The sequence below is a fragment of the Pelmatolapia mariae genome, linkage group LG5 (genome assembly GCF_036321145.2).
Source record: "Pelmatolapia mariae isolate MD_Pm_ZW linkage group LG5, Pm_UMD_F_2, whole genome shotgun sequence".
NCBI lineage: Eukaryota > Metazoa > Chordata > Actinopteri > Cichliformes > Cichlidae > Pelmatolapia > Pelmatolapia mariae.
Genome location: NC_086231.1, coordinates 37,890,216 through 37,910,107, shown reverse-complemented (window position 1 = coordinate 37,910,107; position 19,892 = coordinate 37,890,216). Strand labels below are relative to the sequence as shown.

At 45.8% G+C, this 19,892-nt stretch overlaps 2 protein-coding genes and 1 long non-coding RNA gene across 8 annotated transcripts in view; 1 reads left to right on the top strand and 2 right to left on the bottom strand.

Annotated features, from left to right (window-relative positions):
• Positions 1–1,114: 1,114 nt before the first annotated feature.
• Positions 1,115–13,884, bottom strand: zbtb40 (zinc finger and BTB domain containing 40). Of its 2 annotated transcripts, XM_063474921.1 has the most exons (12): positions 13,796–13,884; positions 13,127–13,297; positions 12,324–12,754; positions 11,795–11,937; positions 10,204–10,417; positions 9,622–10,011; positions 8,582–8,788; positions 6,088–6,252; positions 5,077–5,291; positions 3,939–4,095; positions 2,267–2,472; positions 1,115–1,338 (listed from the first exon to the last, which is right to left on the bottom strand). In XM_063474921.1, the coding sequence occupies exons 2-12, from the start codon at positions 13,276–13,278 to the stop codon at positions 1,126–1,128; spliced, it is 2,493 nt and encodes an 830-aa protein (XP_063330991.1). In that variant the 5' UTR covers positions 13,279–13,297; positions 13,796–13,884; the 3' UTR covers positions 1,115–1,125. The 2 variants fall into 2 exon arrangements, with proteins under 2 accessions (XP_063330991.1, XP_063330990.1); XM_063474920.1 differs by having other exon boundaries at positions 13,127–13,877.
• LOC134628186 (uncharacterized) lies at positions 10,433–11,919 on the top strand. Its single transcript, XR_010093955.1, has 3 exons — positions 10,433–10,890; positions 11,105–11,303; positions 11,816–11,919. It is a non-coding gene; the product is annotated as an uncharacterized LOC134628186 (long non-coding RNA).
• Positions 13,885–15,931: 2,047 nt separating the features above from the next.
• Positions 15,932–19,892, bottom strand: part of usp48 (ubiquitin specific peptidase 48) — a 46,135-nt gene continuing 42,174 nt past the window's right edge. For 4 of the 5 annotated variants that reach the window (XM_063474956.1, XM_063474955.1, XM_063474957.1 and 1 more), the window contains 7 exons: positions 19,706–19,812; positions 19,500–19,607; positions 18,854–19,036; positions 18,645–18,770; positions 18,478–18,526; positions 18,366–18,392; positions 15,932–16,640 (listed from right to left, as the gene is read on the bottom strand). In XM_063474956.1, the coding sequence (XP_063331026.1) occupies positions 16,618–16,640; positions 18,366–18,392; positions 18,478–18,526; positions 18,645–18,770; positions 18,854–19,036; positions 19,500–19,607; positions 19,706–19,812 (623 nt within the window). In that variant the 3' untranslated portion in view covers positions 15,932–16,617. Of the gene's footprint in view, positions 16,641–18,365; positions 18,393–18,477; positions 18,527–18,644; positions 18,771–18,853; positions 19,037–19,499; positions 19,608–19,705; positions 19,813–19,892 lie in introns of those variants that run through there. The other variant, XM_063474960.1, reaches the window with a different exon arrangement.

Here is a 19,892-nt window from a genome sequence, read left to right as displayed (position 1 = left end):
CCCCGGAAATGACGTCACATTTTCAGTCGCTATATGCAAGCGCTTTGGTGACAGTGGGAAGGAAAAACTCCCTTTAACAGGAAGAAACAATGCAGACAAGGCTGAGGGAGGGGCGGGGCATCTGGGTGAGGGGAGGAAGACGTCTGCTTCCACATTCTTCATCCATGTTAGCTACTGGCTTATGCAAATATAAAGTAATTTCTTTAGAACATAAGCTCATTGGAGTGATTCAGACAGCAGGCAGGTCTTTCTTACTGTATCTGATACAACAACACAATCTGTCAAATACAGACTCGTCTTCTATTAGTGAGAACTCCAGTTTCAGTGAAGGACAAACCAAATATCACATCTAGTCTAGAGATGATCTTTTCCCAGCACAGTCTATCCTAAAACATGGATTTTATTTCTTTCGAGCTCAAAGAGCGGGTGAGAAGTCTGGCGTCGTTGGACTGTCCTGAGGATAACTAGCTGGGCGTGGATTTGTCTCAGGGTTGCTGTTTATGAGCTGACCACAGTGGATGTTTATATTTATCTGATCCTTGTCAGCTGTTTCCTTCTGTGAACCTGTAATAAATAAGGGACCACATCTGTAATAAAGCCACATCTCTCTTTATTTGCAATTAACGATCGTTTGTGATCTAATGCTGACCGTTGAACAGGATAAACAAATGTGAACTATTTGATGTGAGAAATCTTAAATGCAGTCGTTTTATTATTACAGCAGCAGGAAACATCCCACAGAGCAGCGTCGGGTATTTCATGTTTATTAGCGTTCACAGGTACCAGTCCACAGCGACCATAAACTTACACGGTTTAGTGATTTAGTCCCCCGTGTGGAGTCAGCGTCTAACAAATGTTCCCAATGTTTAAGGGACAATGCAAACCTGTGTATGCAGTGCTGAGAGCCACAGAGCAGGGAACATCACTGCTCATGTCTTTATGCAGCGCTGACTTTAAAACAACACAAACCTCCTATGCCTGCACTGAGTGTGTCAGTAAATCGTGAGCAGACTGAAAATGTCGGGCTGTCATTAGCTGGGACTGTGGGACACAGACGAGCTCAGCAGCCAGTGTTGGTGATGTTTCCTGCACGCGTGTTTGTGATGATGGGAACCAAAGAGTCAGCTAAGAGTCGCAGCCTGCTGGTTTGTCCTCGCAGATGAAGGCCACAGAGTTGTTCAGAAGGTCATACATGTTCACCTCCACCAGCTCTGCTGATGATTTCACCTCTCGCCCTTCTGCCAGAGCTAGAAACACCTGCTGACCAACCCCCTGCTGCCTTGGCCCCTCAGACTCCGCCCCTTCCTGTCTGCTCCCTGTTGGATTGGCTGGTATCACCTGTGGGATCAGACAGAGATAGTGTACATGGAACGTTTTGTAAAGGTTAAACTGTTTCCAGCGCTCGTCTCACACACACACCCAGGAAAGGCTCTGACTCCCTGCTGTGTTCTTATTGCTGTCCTGGTTTGAAGCACTGCTGCACTCTCATTAATAAGCATTCAGCCCAGTTTCACTGTTATTAGGCTGCAGCTGACTCTACTCTGGGGTAGCAAGTGAACACTTTCACTGGGCTGATGCACATTCTGGTTACAATGTGCAGTAAACACATGAAGTGAATGGAAAATTGTAACAAATCACAGTTTTGTGTTACTGTTGTTATTAATATTAGAAACCTAAATACACAGCACAGTGGAGCAGTGTGACTCTGCATGTTTGGGTCATCAGTTCATCAGCCAGACAAACTTCAGCGCACACATGGATCAATCAGTCAACTCTTTACTGCAGAAACTTCGTCCTCACAGATGGACCTCATGTTTCTACACAGGAAGAGCAACAGACTCCTGTTGCATGCAGGGAGGAGTTTCAGCTGCATCACGGCTGCTTACATACATACATACAGGATGTCGTGTTGGGACCACACCTGAGGAGGCAGTGACATCATGGGCCCAGAGCAGCGCCTCGCTGTGTGTCTGAGGTAAAACACCATTATTTGACTATTTCCATCTCACTTGAGCCAAATGCAGTGATGTGGTTGGTCAGATACGCTGATTCAGCTTGGTTTGAAATATAAATGCTGCAAATTCTCCCAGGATGCACCTGAGCTGAACAAACTGCACTCTATCATCATCCTGACGAGCCTCAAAGACTAGGCTCGACAAATACAGGAAACACTTCACTCCACATGCTGTCGGCCGGGAAAGTGTCACCTGCCGGACATTATTATTATTTCATCTTCATCTGTACTTCTGTGTGATGTGCTTATTACCGTGTAGGAGGTGGAGGCCTGCTCTTCCTCCCGGCTCTCCTGCTCCTGCCGTGTCTCCACATGGCAGGAGAGCAGGTGCTCCTGCAGCTTAAGCTGAGAGGAGCAGAGCGTGGAGCAGAGGGAGCACCTGAATGCCTCACTGCTGATATGCTGCGTGCAGACGTTCTCCTGCATGTCCTCATCTCCACCCAGCACAGCCACAGAGCCTGCAGGACAGACACTCAGGGTCAGTGAAAACAGCACAGGAGCTGCTGCTGTGATTCATTAAACCACGAACTGCCTCTCTAAGATCTAACACAACAAGAAATCCCAACCATCCACTTATCCAGGTCACAGGGGACTGGAGCCCAGGCCTGGGCGAGACTGATATCACAATATTTCTTTGGCCATATCACAGTACACCATAAGTTTGATGAACCTCCACAAACAAGTGTTTATTCAACCATACAGGGCCCAACATTGCAGTGGTACACTCATTCACTCGACCACACCATTATATGAACTGAAGTGTGTTGTTTTAACCAGCAGGTGCACACAGAGGTTTTTCACAGTGACTGTACTGTGACGGTCTCTGTGGGCAACACTGAGCTTTAACAAACTAAAGATCACAGCAAGGATTCATGAAACAAAACTACTGAAATAACAAAGGTGCTCTTTGTGCTTATAACATGTGATGACCTCAAGGTACAGAAACAAGAGTCTATGCGTGGAACAGTCACAGGTGTCACAGCTGGTGGATTTATCCTGTTCTGTGGGGAGACGTTCACATGCACAGTTTAAAACACTGCATTTGTAGTGGAAAAACTGAGAAAATGTTCCGGTTGGGAGGGGGGAATAAATGATGCATTCACAGAGTGTGGGAGAAAAATAACTCACATTGCATGCAGACAGCTTAATATTGCCATGGCAACTTATACTCGATGGTTATGATCATTTTAACCATCGTACGTGGAAAAGCCCACCCCAGCTGTCTGAATCATCCTTGTTATTAATCTCTGTCTCTCTTCCACAGCATGTCTTTATCCTGTCTTCCTTCTCTCACCCCAACCAATCACAGCACATGGCCCCGCCCCTCCCTGAGCCTGGTTCTGCTGGAGGTTTCTTCCTGTTAAAAGGGAGTTTTTCCTTCCCACTGTCGCCAAAGTGCTTGCTCATAGGGGGTCATATGATTGTTGGGCTTTTCTCTGTATCTATTATTGTACCTTACAATATAAAGCGCCTCGAGGCGACTGTTGTTGTTATTTGGCGCTGTATAAATAAAGTTGTACAAACTGACACAGGGCCAGAGGCAGGTCAGTCTGCACACAGACGATCACAGAGAACACTGCAACAGGAGGCCTAAGATTTTAAAGACAAATGAAATAATAAATGTTTTAGTAATATTTGTGTTTTTTACATGACATCTGAAAATGAATGGTGAGTACGGTGGACAGCAGGTGAAGAAAAGAATAAGTGTAATGCCCTCTGCTGTTTGACAGCTGTACAGTGTAATCTCTGTAATCTTTTGTAAACACAGATTATTATTATTATTATTATTAATATTATTATTACGTCTTTGAATTACAGACAGATCCTGTTTTTGTTGGAGCTCCAGTGGAGGACAGTGCACCCATCTGCTCCAGGACCGGCTCTGTTGCAGGACTCAGTATATCAGTGTGGGGCCGGTGCTCACCTTGGTGCTCAGCAGCCTGGTGTTTGGCCAAACTGACAGAACTAGGGAAGAACTTGAAGCAGACATCACACTGGACCAGGTTCTTGAGCTGCCGGGTGTGGTTGGCAAACACATCGGGGTGGTTAGTCCTGTTATGGTACCACAGTCCTGACAGTTGCTATGGCAAAAGAAAGGTTGAAAGATGTCAAAGACTCTGTAGAATATATGTATATGTGTGAATACATGTGAAGACAGATGACACATGAATGTGTGTGTTTAGTTGTGCAGTCACAAGTTGCCCAATACTGTACTGTGTGGGTCTAAGAGGCCTCCACAGCTGAAACATGAATCCAACACACTGCACTTCCTGAGTCCATCCTCAGCCACACACGGTAACACGCACGGTAACACGCACGGTAACACGCACGGTAACACGCACGGTAACACGCACGGTAACACGCACGGTAACACGCACGGTAACACGCACGGTAACACGCACGGTAACACACACGGTAACACGCACGGTAACACGCACGGTAACACACACGGTAACACGCACGGTAACACGCACGGTAACACACACTGTTGGTGAAGCCATGCATCGATTGACAGGCCAACACAGGAAGTAGCTGCTACCTCTGCCTTTAATTCACTGGACCTGGAAATATTTGTTGTTTGCTGTGTGACATTATTGTGTGTTATTGTAGGGTCTACCTTACAATATAAAGCGCCTTGAGGCGACTGATGTGGTGATTTGGCACTGTTGAATTGAATTGACACAGGTCACGCAGTACGTTTGTGCTCCAGTTTTGTTGCACACATTTATATATGTTTATATGTTTAGCTGATCTACTCTGGCTCAAACATGTTTCAGGTTAACGCCGTGCTCGTCACTCTTCACCCAGCTGTGACGTTCCAGTACAGGCGCCACTCTCGGCATTTATGTCTGAACCACATGATAAAAAGAACGCATGATGGAACGTTATCAAAGCGAACTGAGTGTCACTGCACGTCGTCCACCAGTGCTCCCACCAGTGCACGTCTCCCACCAGTGCTCCATATAACAGCGTTTCACAGTGTTCAGTGCAGTGTGTTGTCATCTGGTGACACAGCTAGACTACAAAGGTGGAGCCATCACAGTGGCTATATCCAACTGTACCTGGTATGACTTGTTGCAGAGGTCACAGCTGAAGGGTTTTGTCCCAGTGTGCGTGGGCTTGTGTTTGTCCAGGAGGGCGGCGCTGGTGAACAGCTTACTGCAGGTGGGACACTTGTGGAACTCCTTCGGGTGAAACTCCTGGATGTGCTGCCGATGCTCGTCCAGCGACGAGAAGCTGAGACAGCACTTCTGACAGTCGTGGGGCTCTGACAGGTCTGACACAGAGCAGCAAACACACAGTCACTGAAACCTGTGCCACCACCTGTGTGGCTGTGTTACATACTGATGAAGCCCTCGCTGCTTACTACAAGTGACCAGCACACACAAGCTACGGAAATGTTTGGTGTATTCCCTGAAGAATCCCATTGCTCCCAGTAAGGAAAGGAAACTGAACCTTGGTGCAACCTCTTCATGATGTGTTCTGATAACTGGCACAAGTTTAAGTCGGGCTCCAGCTAGACCAGTGTATCCCCACCTGATGGAGCCACAGCGCACCTATGTGCCGTGGCTCCATCAGGTGGGGAAACACGGCTGCAGTGTGATGATGAAGGTGATTTGATCTGATCCACATGATCCACGCTTCTACTGGGTTTCACACTATTCACGATTTGTACATATGACACTGTTACTGCTGTGTACCAAAAAACAGACCCACTGGTGAGATGTGAGCCACTGGCAGGACCTGAAAGGCCGTCTGCGAGACTGAAGACACGACAACAGCATACGTCTGACGTGTCAGTAATATTCACAGGGCAGCGTTCAGCTGGGACGCACAGGTGCAGTCTCTCACCTCAAATAAAGTTTTATTATTGATCCGCGTTGGCCTGAAGCCGCTGCTTTGACAACATGGCTGTTAAATGAAAAGTGCCCCCCACCCCAAAAACAGCTTCATTTACGGTTCATCAGTGCCAATCCTTCATATTTAAAAGAAGCCAGTATGTAAATGCAGATATTTTTTAGGTTGTTTACTTTTTCAAACTTTACTCAGAATAAAAAGCAAACTGTTCTTACGGTGGAAGGTGTGCAGGTGCACAGTGAGTCCGCTGGCCTGGCTGTAGCCTTTGCCACACTCTCGGCATACGTAGGGCCGGTCTCCCGTGTGCGTCCGCACGTGACGTGTCAGCTCTATGGACTGGGCAAAGACAGCCTTGCAGTACTGGCACACGTACATCTTCCCTGGAAAATCAAATCACATCAAAGAAGCACACAAATGTTGTCTGTACATGATGCATGATAGAAATACTGCATCATGATTGTTAATCATGAATAAGTGCATCCTGTTGGTTTCTGGGTGTTGCACAGCAAACAGCCTGGAGGAGCCAGGATACCCTGTGATTGGCTCACCGCCGCGCCGTCATCACACAGATGCAGCGATACCCAAAGGCCTTAAAGGTGGGTAAAAAAATACACACCAGCACAGCCAAACTGGAAACCGCCCAGTTTGGCTGTGCTGTTGTGTTTTGTTGTCCACAGACTCGAGCTGAGTCGCACAAACCTGTGTGTGTCTGTGTGTCTCTCAGCTTCTCTGCAGGATTATTATTGAAATGCTGCTTTTAAAAAAAACATCGTACGCTCGTGTCTTCAACGCGGCTGCGACGCACATCGGCAGGTCGTGCGCCTCGGCCGACGCGCCACCACGACACAGGACGTGATGCGAAAATCATCACGCCACACGTGTGCATAACAAGGGCCTAAGGAAGCAGATACAAGCTCCTGATTGGTGGATTCAGCAGACTCAGACCAACGACTGTATGAAGGACATAGCGTCAGGTAATAACCACACACGAGCCTCCTGCGTGTTTGTGTAACTGCCACCAATGAGAAGCTGCTGCTCAGCTTTCTCTCTCGCTCAGCGTTTCTTCCTTTGGATGAACGGCAGCACCTTCTGCTTTTTATGTTTTGGACATTTCACCAAATAAAGCTCAGTTTAGGTACTTTGTCGGCTTTATTTAGCACATTTTTCACTACTGCTGCTTTTTACACTTCAGCTGGCTGATATTTGGGTAATCTTATACAATTAAGCTCATTCATCAAATTCACCAAATATCTGAAAGCATTTCAGCAAAGTCTTCAAATGTTCAGCCTGTGTTTTTGCTGGGAAATGCTTTTTCCAGGTAGTGTGAATGCCGATGAAGCGTTCCATGTTCCTATTCAACCACCACTAGATTCCTCTTCTTTTGTCATGTGTGCTGGTGTTTTTCTTATTTCTAACTTTTAAAAATATTAAACTTTATTCAACAAATTTCCAAAAATCAATCCAAGATTCATCTGAAATGTGATCCTTCAGCTTCATCTTTGAAGGCAGTGACATCCTCCCACTGTCTGGGAACCAGTGTCTCCAGTGGGAGCTTGAAGTCCTGCGTTTCCTTTAGTCTCATTAACATTGCCTGTTGCTCTGTAGAGTCAGTTTCTTTCAGTTCATCATCGTCACTGCCGGGATATGAATGCAGTTTCATTTTTAGTCCAATGACTCTCTGATGTCATTCATTCAAAAGTGTTGCTGCAACTCAGCAACTTGGTTCTCCAGCAATGCAATCTTCCTTTACGCTGTCTGAAGTCTCACCAAGCGTATCCTTGTTTTCTGCTGTTCTCTAACAACACAAACCTCCAGCATCAGCATCACTTTTTAATGTCACCAGCAGCTGTGATAATTATATGACCTTGTAGTTTACTGTTATATTTCTATGTTCCTTATAGATTTGAATCACCAGTTGATAATGTTCCTGTTGCAGGTTCTTCTGTGGAAGAAGAATCACGTGATCTGTGACACGTGATCTTTTAGCACACCTTCATGTGGACGTGAAGGGGAAACCCCGGGTTGGTTTACAGAACCTGATGGACATGTCCGGGTGAATCCAGATAAAGGAAACGAGCTGTGTAGTACAGGTCCTTGGATCCAGATCAGCCTTGATTCATGTTTTTTGGAAAAGGCTTTAGGGTTAAAGCTGCTCTTTGAGTTCTCTCTCCCATTAACACTCTTCTTCTAAAACCCAGTCCAACCCTGAAGTGGTCGCCCACTGTCTTTAATAAACACAGACCTAAAAGTAATGACCACAGCCCTGCCCACTACAACAGTCACCTCAACATTCATGAACACTGAACTGGAACAAATGAACCATACTGGTACACTGTGATGATGCCCGGGACTCTACAGCTTCACACTGACACCACTAAGGTGGATATCACAGCCAAGCAAACGGAGCTTTTCAACCTCCATGCTTTGTTTAAACAGATTGGGTGATCCCTCCTTCCTCTCTCCTTCTCCCCTTGGTTTCCTTGGTGATAGGTGTGTCACCTATCAATAACATCATCATCATAACTCTGTGGGTTTGAAGTCTCAAGACTTTATCTCTCTGGTTTGTCCTGGATGATGAATCTTTGTTTTGTTCTTGTATCAGTGACAAGATGTTACACGTGAAAGACACATATCACCATTTCTATATCACACAACCCCACAGGTGTGTGTGTGTGTGTGTGTGTGTGCGCATGTGTGCGTGTGTCTTACCCTCAGAGTGTCTCTTTTTGGTGTGGTATGCAAGTGCAGCAGCCACGCTGAAACTCATGTCACAGTGTTTGCAGTGGTAGGGTTTCTCCCCTGTGTGCAGCCTCATGTGATTCTTCAGAGATGAGTTTGCACCAAACTTGGCGCCGCATTCATCACAAGCAAACGGCTTCTCTTCAAAGTGCTCAGTGCGCTTGTGGTAAATCATACCTAAGAAATGAGAAACACTCATTAAATGGAACAAAGTGAAACGATCGCTGTACTGTAAAGTGCACACACGAGTTGGCCCCAAACTGAGCTCAGAGTTCATGTTGCATTGTCATACCAGGGAAACATCAAAGTGCTTGTACATGTCATTTATGACAGATGTGATCTTCTCCTTTTGCACACAGCAGCAGACATGTTTGCTGCCTACGCTGTACGCACTGCAGCTGTGTTGACCAGAGTCGAGTGCACAGCGGGGAAACCACACATCTGTCAGGTACGGCGTTCCTGCCTTAGAAGGTTTGTTTGCTGGTGAAATGACCTGTTTCAGGTCCTTTTGAGATTTCCCAATGTACAGACTGTAGTCTAAAACCAACATCAAATGTAAAGCAGCACAACACAAAGTTATACTCCACTCAACAAAAGAAACAAAAGCACAGCGGTGCAGCACTTAGCAGTGCTGGCTCACAGCTTGTAGCTTCCATCTCTGGAATTAAACCAGCAGCCCCTTGTTTTCAAAGCAGTCTGCTGGTAATTCACCTACATTCATATTTACCTGATAATTCAGGTAGTTTTACTGTTTCTGACGCTTCTGTATAGTAAATGCTGAAACCAGAAGCCATAATAAGAAACAAGTCAGTATTTCATCGATGGCTCCTGCTCTGATCATTATCAAACACCAACACTGGCACTGTGGATAAAGCCCTCACATCTCAGCCTGAGAACAGCTGTGCGGTGGATTTAGCACGCTGTTTGCTCCAGTGCAGAGTTGGGCACAGACACTGATCACATCAATAATCTTGCCTGTTCAGTAAAGCTTTAATGTCACGCGACTTTACCTGACGGGTGGGCGAAGGTGCGGCCGCAGAGGTCACAGGCCACCTTCTTCTTGACCCGCGCGGCGCTGCGGTGAGCCTCGACCCGGTGGCGCTGCAGGGCCCGCTTAGACAGCTTCTCGGGACACTCGGGACACTGCTGCTCACACTCCTGGGACATGGAGCAGCGCTTCATGTGGGCTAGCATTCGACACTTGTAATCAAAACTCTTCTTACACCAGTGACAGCAGTAAGGTTTGGAGTGGCAGGAGGGAGGAGAGGAGCAGGGAGGGGAACACTCTGTTGCTACAGCTGCATCTTTCTGCTCCTCCTTGTTCTCCACCTCGTCACCGTTTTCATCTTCCACTTCTTCCTGGACACGATCTTCACTTCTGTTCTTCTGCTCTGAGTCAGCTGCAAACATGGACAACAGACTCAAAATACGTAGAAGACATCCACTAAAAAAAGCTTCCTATCACACTACATCACATCCTGTCAGTTTGCTGGACGGACACAGAAATGTATATAAATACCAAGCTGTCCTTAATGAAGACAGACCTACACTGACACATTCTCTTTCATGTTACTCCCAGTGCTCGTCTTTACCTCCAGTTTGGCTGCCATCGGGCTGCCGTATGCTCCTCTCCAGCTCCTCCAGCAGAGGGAGCAGCTGTGTGGGACAGGAGGATGAAGCTTTCTGCTTGACGGTGCGTAGCAGCTTGATAAGCCCCTCCTCTCCGATCTGACCCTCTTTCACTTTACTCATCAGCTTCTCCGACACGGAGCTGGGATCAGCCTCCTCACAGCACTGACACACAACCTGAAAGAGCACAAAGTGCAAACAAAATGAAATTGTGGAGCAGCAGCAACCTTCCAGTCAGTAGATGGCGCCCTCGAGCTACAGCCACCCCACATTAAAGGAGCCGCACTAATGAAGTCAGACTAGCATGTCCCACACCGAGTCATCACAGGACAGGTTTAGCTCCGAATGAGTTGTCTGCTCACAGTACGCCGACCATGAGGTGGTGCGGTCAGCGAAATGGGAACAAATATGTGCTTTTGCCTCCAGCACCCAAAGATAGACTTTTATTGCTGTTGTCTGCTATGTGCAGCCACAGCTGTGCTTCATCCCTGGAGTTCAGTGCTTTGGTTCATGTTTGAGTGATTCCTGACTCAGCATCAGTGAAGCAGCAGAGTCCAACAAAGGAGGACAGCCTGCAGAGCTGCTGTTCAGGGCTCAAAGTCTACAACATACAAACATGTTAAACAACGTGCACATGATACAACTACAAGGTAAGGGAGGGGTTCTCACCCGCGGCTCTGCAGCCACGTGGGGCTTGGGACAATAAATTACATTAAATTAATTAATTAATAGTATTTAATTGAAGTGTGTTTTATTAGTCTTAGTTCTTTTTTAAAATTGGACTTCTAAACTGGAAGATTACTGTGATCTTGAAATATTAAAATAAAATTATATTTGATTATTTTGCGTCACACTTCACCTCAGGAGGCCACTGTGGTTGAGAATAACTGGAGTGATGCTGAGACCGGAATAACTGAAACATGGAATGGCATCCCGACACATGAACATGTGGATCTTCAGTTCCACAGACGTACGTGAGCAGCTGCTCTCTACGCCTCACGGACGACAGCGTGAACTTCATACAGTATCGATTTGGTTCAGGAGCGCACGTCCCATTAACCAGGTAAGATTAATATTTATGATGATGCAAATATTTATTTTTCATTGTTTAGTGACACAGTGATTTGTTTCCAATGTATTTTTTAAACTCAGGTCGAGGCTGCGCGCTCAGAAAGCTCAGAGGCGATATGACAGTTTATGTTTGCTACGTGGATCATTTCACTTCAGCTTTTTATTGTGTTTGTTTTTTGTTATTATTTTAAGAGTTCAAAATGTGTTTAGTACATAAACAAAATGTAGTTTTCTCTGTAGCACTTCATGGGTTTCATAGCAACACACCTTGTATGTCGTTGTTTATACAAAGCATAAAGGTCAAAGAACAGTATTTACAGTGTTATCTTCATTTTAGATGTCAGTGTTTGCAGCTCGGTGGGTTTTTTATGAAACCGGGTCCAAATGGCTCTTTGGGTGTTAAAGGTAGCCGAGCCGTGATCTAAGGGAAGCTGGTATTAAATGGAGTTCACACTGTAGAAGAACCAGGGCCCCCTGTTGTACCTGTCTTTCCCTTTCTGTCAGGCTCTCTGCTGCTTGGCTCAGCAGTTCCACAACAGACGACATGTTGGCGAGGAGACCGGACTCGCTGGACAGCCTGGCTGCCGACGTGTCGGCACCTTCTGAGGATTTGATGTCTTCGGGCCCTGTGGACAGAAAATAAAGTCTAGTTGTTGTCTTATTTATTGTAGGGAGAATATTTTAGACCAGGGGTGTGCAACTCCAGGCCTCGAGAGGCGGTGTCCTGCAGGTTTAAGATCTCATCCTGGGTCAACACACCTGAATCACATGATGAGTTCATTACCAGGATTCTGGAGAACTTCAGGACATGCTGAGGTGGTGATTTAGCCGTTTAAATCAGCTGTGTTGGATCAGGGACACATCTAAACCCTGCAGGACACCGGCCCTCGAGGCCTGGAGTTGCCCACGCCTGTTTTAGACTCTATTTCCAGTAAAGGTGTGATTTGAATTATTCCTAAATTAACTCACACTATTAAATTCCCCAAACTACGGGTTTAAACATAAGAATGACCTGATGTGTCAGGGAGCTCCACGCGGGCCCTTTTAATCGCTGGCTCGTCTGCGTCATCGCTGTCATGCTCAAACGATTCTTTTTTCAGCTCTTCCGTCACCTCCGCCTCGTCTGAAGTCAGGTTGTGCTTGCTGGGCGAGGCTGAGCCTTCAGGGTTCATATTCGGGGCTTTGTTGGTCACGGTGAGGTGTGGCACAGCAGAGCTCACTGATACTGGGGGCTTCTGGTTTACCAGGCTGGTGAGGACTTGCTTAAAGCCAACAGCCACGTCATACATCTGCAGGCTGTCTGCAGCGGTGACTATGCGACTGACGTTGTGCTTGCCTGGAGGCAGTTTACCAGTGTAGACCATGTCCAGGAGGCAGCCAAACTCCTGCGAGGAAACCACAGCTGTGTCGATGGAGATGGTGTCGGAGCCATCCAGGAGAGACCTGACGGAGACAGCACCGTTCTGTTTTTAAGCTCCTGTTTAATAAAAGTGAACAGTGACTGCAGCAGCCACCTGTACACCGTGCTGGGATTAATATTAAAGTATGACGGGAGCAAACAAAAAGAGCACATCTGTAACACCTGCTCATAAACTTTACTCACGTATTATATTTCATGTTCCTCAATAAATAAATTTTTAAAAAATCCAATATTTTTGTCCAGCTGACAAAAAACTAAACTAAAACTTCATGACTTGAATTTGACTCATCATTCTTCCACAGGAGCCAACATGAGCTCCGCTGAGATTATTCAGATGAACGACTATAAGGTCCAAATATGCGACTGTAGAAGAGTCACCTGTCATCACGGTCTACCTGAAAAGCATGCTGGAGGCAGCCAGCACCAGTTTATGTGCGCGATGACGACCCTCTCCCACCATGATGGTGCAGTCGCAGAAGTGGTCCTCCTTCCTCAAGGCCCACAGCTGCTGCATCAGCTGGCTGCTGTAGTTGGGTAGCTCCATCATGTTGGAGGTTTCAGGGCGACTGCACCAAGCACAGCTCTAATCATTTCATGTTCAAACACACAGTCAGGCCTGCAGCATTATCGGAACTCATCACTGGTACTTTTCACCAAAACTACGTTTATACCGTACTCACTCTGCGCAGCGGCAGCATGCTGGGGATGAGAAAACCCCCACAGAGCTGCACAGCTTATATGACTAGTGTGTAAAAAGCTAATGTTTTTTATTAAAACATCATCTAGTGTATTAAAAGCACCACGTGATGACGGACACGGTAACGCGTGGTGTCTTTACTGTGTCATCAAACAACTGCTCTACGTCTTATCAGCGACTAAAGTTCACAGTCTTCTTAAACCTGTATTCACCAGAATGTAACTAGCTGTAGCCTTAGCTAAGGTTGCTAATGTAATCCAGAGAAGGTAACTAGTTCCTGTAATATTAGTGACGCACGCTCGGATACAGGAGCGCTCCCAGTATAATAAACCCCAGACGATCACCCAGCGTTCACTAAGGGCTGTACCTTGAATTATTCAATCCGAGTCTTTATTTAAACTTCTCTGCTGAACAATTCTGCTGTGCGCAATAAAGCTCAACTGTTTTGAAAATGGCGACGCGCGGTACGTGAACAAATTGGGACACTTCCGGTTGAAGAAGTCTCATCACAGCGAGCGGTTTGCTTTAAATCTGGTTTGTTATAAACCGTCCAGTCGATCCGTCGTGTAATCATTCCACAGTATGACCGAGTACTGATGCAGAACAGCCGCAGCGGGACTCTGTCCAGGGACGTCCCGGTGTGGGCTCGTGTCAAACATATTCTCGCAAAATTATTAACGACAAATACATAAAAGCTTTTGCCTGGAACAAGAATCTGTTATATATTCGTAATACAGCGGATGTTCGGTTTAAATCAGCCGTCCCCAACCCCCGGGCACTGGACCGGTACCGGTCCGTGAGTCGTTTGGTACCGGGCCGCGAGAGCTGAAGCTCGGGTGTGAAATGTATGGTTTTCAGGGGGTTTATCATTAACTCGGTTCCCCTGGGTCTTTCCCGTGTTGTAGCTGTGCGTCTTATTTTGAAAGAAATATGTACGCGTTACCATAGCGACCAGAGAGCATTAAGGGGCAGAGAGGAGGACGTTACTCTCTGTGTTGTTGGCGCGTTTCAGGAGGACGCTGCTAATAAAGATACACAGTGAATTCCCGTTTACTATTATATTTACAAAATACCACCGTTGTTCTCTTGGTCGTATCATTTTATTTTGTTGTATTTATCCGCCACACGTTAAAGGCCGGGCCGTGAAAATACTGTCTGACATGAAACCGTCCGTGGAGCAAAAAAGGCTGGGGACCGCTGGTTTAGATGTCAGGAAGAGGCTCATTCACCACAGTGACCTTATTTATAACCAACTGTTCTCAAACAGCGACTGTTGCTTTGAACATTTCTATGATTTACTCTCAGTTCACTGCATTTGTGGGATGTTTCAGAGAGAGAGCACTCAATGCAAACCAACGCATAACTAGGACAACTGATCCACAGTTTAACAAAGAATCCGTCAGTTATCTTAGGCCCAAGTTCAAGAACTCATTATTTCAGTGCTTCACTAGAATTGAGATAACAAGAACATTTTGACAGGAAAAATAACGGTGCAGGTTTCAACTACTGAGACCATGTATGATTCCATCCAATAAGCAGCTGTGCCACACCACTGCAAGGTATGCTATGAAGAGATCTGATAATCAGCATGCAGCACAGTCTGATGATTTCATACTGAGCACTACAGATGTGATATTTGCTTTCTATTGATGCAGAAGTATCAAGAAAACAAAAAGCTGCTGCACCGTCTCTCAGTGGATCTACAGAAAATATACAATAGAGCTGAGGCAAGACCTGTGATGCTGTGTGAGGAAGTTAGGAAGCACAGAAAAGTGAGGGTGGTGCAACAGATGGGTGTAAGGTGGGGGTGGGACTAACAGATGAAGTCTGTATGGACTGTGATACCCGCAGACAACACTGAGCTACAGTGAGACTTGAGAGGTATGCTCTGGAGGAAAGAGCAATGAAAATGGGTAAAAGAACAAGAGGCGGGTGGAAAGGTGAAACTGTAACAAGTGGAAGTGGTGAATGTGGGCAAGTTTAAATTCCTGGTGTCAAAAGCCCAACGCAGCACAGTGCACAAGAGAGGTGAAAGTGCAGGTAGGGTGGAGGTGTTGGTGTAATATCTGAGAGGGAAGATTTACAAGATGGTAGCGAGAGCCGCTCCGATGTTTGGGCTGGAGACGCAGCACTGACAACAAGAGGCGGAGCTAGAGGGCGTGAAATGTTTGATATCTTCATTACTCACTACAAAGGGACAGCACAGGTGGGAGTTTGGAGACAGAGGCGCGGCTGGCATGGTTTATACATGAACTGCTGCCAGGCAGGAGGAGAGGAAGACCACAGAGGATGACTACATGGATGCAGTTCAGCCAGGTAACAAAAGACGATGCTCAGAACAGGATGATGTGAACGCAGATGACCTGCTGCTGCAACCTGGAGCAAGTTCATTCATTTGCTGTTAGTGAACACTGATCAGTAAGTATCCCATGAACTGATAGGGCTCACAGAGGTGTCAGGCCACGAATGAAGACAAAATGATGATGTGAAGGCAGGGTGCTTTGAAAATAACTTTATTGTTTATAAGAAATAACAGTGAAAAGAAGACAACGTGTCACTGCTTACATTTGTTTCTCACCATTTCATTCTCTCCAGCGTATGATTTACATACTTTGTAGCTATGTAACTGCAAATGCCACATCGAGTGTGTGTGTACAAACACACACATATGCTTATATACACATACATATATATTTATATATGTATATATAAAATGACTGTGTGGAGGTAATACATGTTCTAAGATTTATGAGCCAGTATATTTGCAATAATTAACAGTAACTAGTGCATTCTTCTGACAAACCTGAAAACTCTGCAGTTACAAGATAAGCTTACACATAACAGAAAGAAAGAGCATCATCTTCAATTTGTCTTCTGTCATAATTTAAAAGATTCAAAAATAAAACATTTTCTTGACCCACAGTAGATCTGAACTGAAGCCAGGTCTCAGAGTGCAGCGTCTCCAACCTGGTTTCTTTACAAACGTTCATATCAAAGGCCAGACAACCTCATGTAGAGAAACTTTGCAAGATAGTCACAGTTTTATCAAAGAAAGCCTACTCAAAATGTAGAAAAACAAAGTACAGAACAAATTAAAGAGCTTATTTATATGGACACAACATATTCAAGCTTTTTTAAAATTTCCATCCGTCATCGTTCCAGTTCAAGCACAGCTACAAACAGCTGTCCTCAGTGCCCGAGCAGCCCGGTGCCTAGAGGAGGTCACAGTGATTAGAATGAAATACAAACACTGTGTCACAGGTCTGTATGACGAGTGATATGATGAACTATGTCGGATGAAAACATCTATCGTTTCATAATATACACTATGGTTTGTTTCGTGGTGTCGCAAAATACACAGTTTATGGCAATATTTCTTTCTCTTCTACCACCCACACAAGAATCACGTGACAGAGTACGAAAAAGAGCCGTCAGGTGCTCCAAATAAACCTTAGACTCAAACATTAGAACAGGCTTTTCCCCGCAGCACGCTCTGTAAAAAGTACTCACAAAGAAACAACTTACATCTAAAAATGTATAGCTTCATGCGTGGGCCAACACACTCGACCCCAGGTACACGACGCCCAGCTGAAAACACTTCACACAGGTCGAGTTTACAGTAAAAGCACTATTTTGAGATATATAGGGCGACCGTGGCTCAGGGGTTTGGGAAGCGCATCTGTAACCGGAAGGTCGCCGGTTCGATCCCCGGGCTCTCTGTCCTGGTCGTTGTGTCCTTGGGCAAGACACTTTACCCTACCGCCTACTGGTGTTGGCGCGATATGGCAGCCTCGCTTCTGTCAGACTGCCCCAGGGCAGCTGTGGCTACAACTGTACCTGCCTCCACCAGTGTGTGAATGTGAGAGTGAATGAATAGTGGAATTGTAAAAGCGCTTTGGGTGCCTTGAAAAGCGCTATATAAAGCCAATCTATTATTATTATATATGTGGTTATCAGGATGAAATGTCTTATATGAGAGTTTGGTCATATTGCAGAGCCCTAACACCAGCTGTTTGTGAGTCCTTGAGTTTATGTCTGTGAAGGATCTCAGTCGTCCAGGTCATCATAGTCTAAGGAGCTTGGAGAGAAAAGCGTCTGGACTTCTTTAAGTTTCTCAAAGATGTTTTTAAGATCTCATCCAAGAAGTCTTCAACAAGCTTTCCAAGCTCATTAGATTTGACTTTATGCTTTCTGCTGCTGCCAACTTGTGGATGGGACTGGGAAAAACATGGACACTGGCTACCAAGTTGCTGACGCGGGTAGGCCTGTCCCTGCGTTAAGCTCCTCTGTGATTGTAACAGCGCTCATCATTAGAAAACAAACATGTCGTCTCTCGTTATACATGCAGGCGGCTCTGCAGCAGCAGCGCTTATGTATTCACACACATTCATACTCCAATCAGCTGGTTCAGTATCCAAGGATACTTTGGCATGCAGACTGGAGCAGCCAGGGATCCAGTCAGTGCAGGGGTGTCCAACTCCAGGCCTGGAGGGCCGGTGTCCTGCAGGTTTTAGATGTGTCAATGAACTAATCATGTGATTCAGGTGTGCTGACCCAGAGTGAGACCTTAAACCTGCAGGACACTGGCCCTCCAGGCCTGGAGTTGCCCACCCCTGACCTACAGCCAGCACTACCTGTGGCTCTCCTCCAGCTATTAGAAAGAGGGCAGATTTCAGATCTGAAGGCTGATTCCTTTATACTGCATATACAGCCTGTTTCAGACACAACGAACTTGGGACAGCCCACATGTGGTTCCTATTTCCAATATTTGGGCTTGTTAGTAAGAAAGAGTTTACTGGTGTCATTCCAACTAACCAGTATTTCACTTTTTTTTCCTTCACCTGCTCCATATCCCAGCTGCAGTGGCTCTGCGCCCTACACTGTGACACACCATTATTATGTTTGAAGTAAAACAAGTGAAAAGGAAGCATGCTCACCTTTAAATCCCTCTTCAGGCATTCTCACTGTGAACAAAGAAGAACAGCCAATTTAAGAAAGCAGTCCTTCTTTTAATCCAGCTGTAGTGGAAGCAAACACAGGCCTACTTACCTTGATAGACATCATCCATCGCAGCGTAATCTGCTATTGGCTCATCAGCCTGCAGCCAAACAACAGAATATATTTGGAGGAAAAGGAAAATGTATGGGATCCACTGTAGACGTCAGATTATCGTTCTAGCGATTGTTGTGTCAGGATGAGGAAACTGTGATGTGTACCTTCAGACAGATGATGCTCTCCGGGATGATTCCCAGGCTACCCAGTGTGGCTGAGTCATCTGTCAGACTTTTTCCATCAATGAAGAGATTTTGGTCAAATGGAGCCACAGAGAAGGCGTGCATGATCTGGACAATGACAGGCACAGTGGATTTAGTCTGGTCAAACTGGCCCACTCACTACTTTGTGTTCAATAATCTGAATTCCTCACTTGTATTTTCAGCTCTTTCAGAGTCTGATTAGCTGAAACGATGAGCGCTTTCTCTCCACGGAGTTTCCTGTGTCGGGTGCTCCTCCTGATTCCACCTGGTTTGGCCACGTTGGTCACAACACCAGCAGCAGCTGTGGACACACTGCTGTCACTCAACTTCAGCCGTTTTGCACCGTCCTGTGACTGAAAGAAACAAAGTCTTCATTTGCAACAGATAATGGATTTTAGTCCAAGATACAAGTCTTAGGGGAAAACCCCCCAAAACCATCAAAGACTCGGGGATATTTGTGTGTGCTGCTAGTAAAGGACTAACAAACTAAATGGGTTTTTTCAAGGTCACGTGAGGTTTTAGAGTCGTCACAGGCAGAAGTGACTGTAAAAACAAACTCCTAGATTTACTAGCAGCATCATCATTACTCAGACATTTCTTGTAGCTGCTTATCAGACTTGCACTATAATGAGATATTTTTGTCTGGGTTCATTCATATTTCTCAGTTGTGTTAATGCAGAGAACCTGATGTAGCCTTGTGCACTTTCTCTGCTGACAGCTTTGACGACATCGCTCATTGTTGAGCCAAGACGTCCTGCCGCTGAATGTAATCACTGAGACCTTTCTCTTGCAAACGCGTGGTGCTTGTGTGCTTACCTGGCTGAAGTCGGGGTCTTTCTCACCATCCAGTTTGGGATGTTCTTCCTTCTCCTCCTCTGCTTCAGAGCTGCTGACACTCAGCTCTGGTGCAGCCTCCTTTATCATCTACGCACAGTTAAATAAATGTGACAGGAGAGGCTGTTAGACACAGTCAGCGCAGCAGCTGTGAAAAATGTCACCGTTTGAGGTAAAAATGTCTTTACTCTTTTGTCTTCAATAACTTTGCGTATATAGATGGTGGCTTGGGTATACTCTCTGAGGTCCCTCTGCTGCTGGAAAAGGAAGCTCTCTCTGCATTCCCAACATAGATCTGGACACATAAACACATCCATTTGAAATAAATCAAGGACAAAAACCAGAGCATCACCGATGAAGTATCTGATCGGGCTC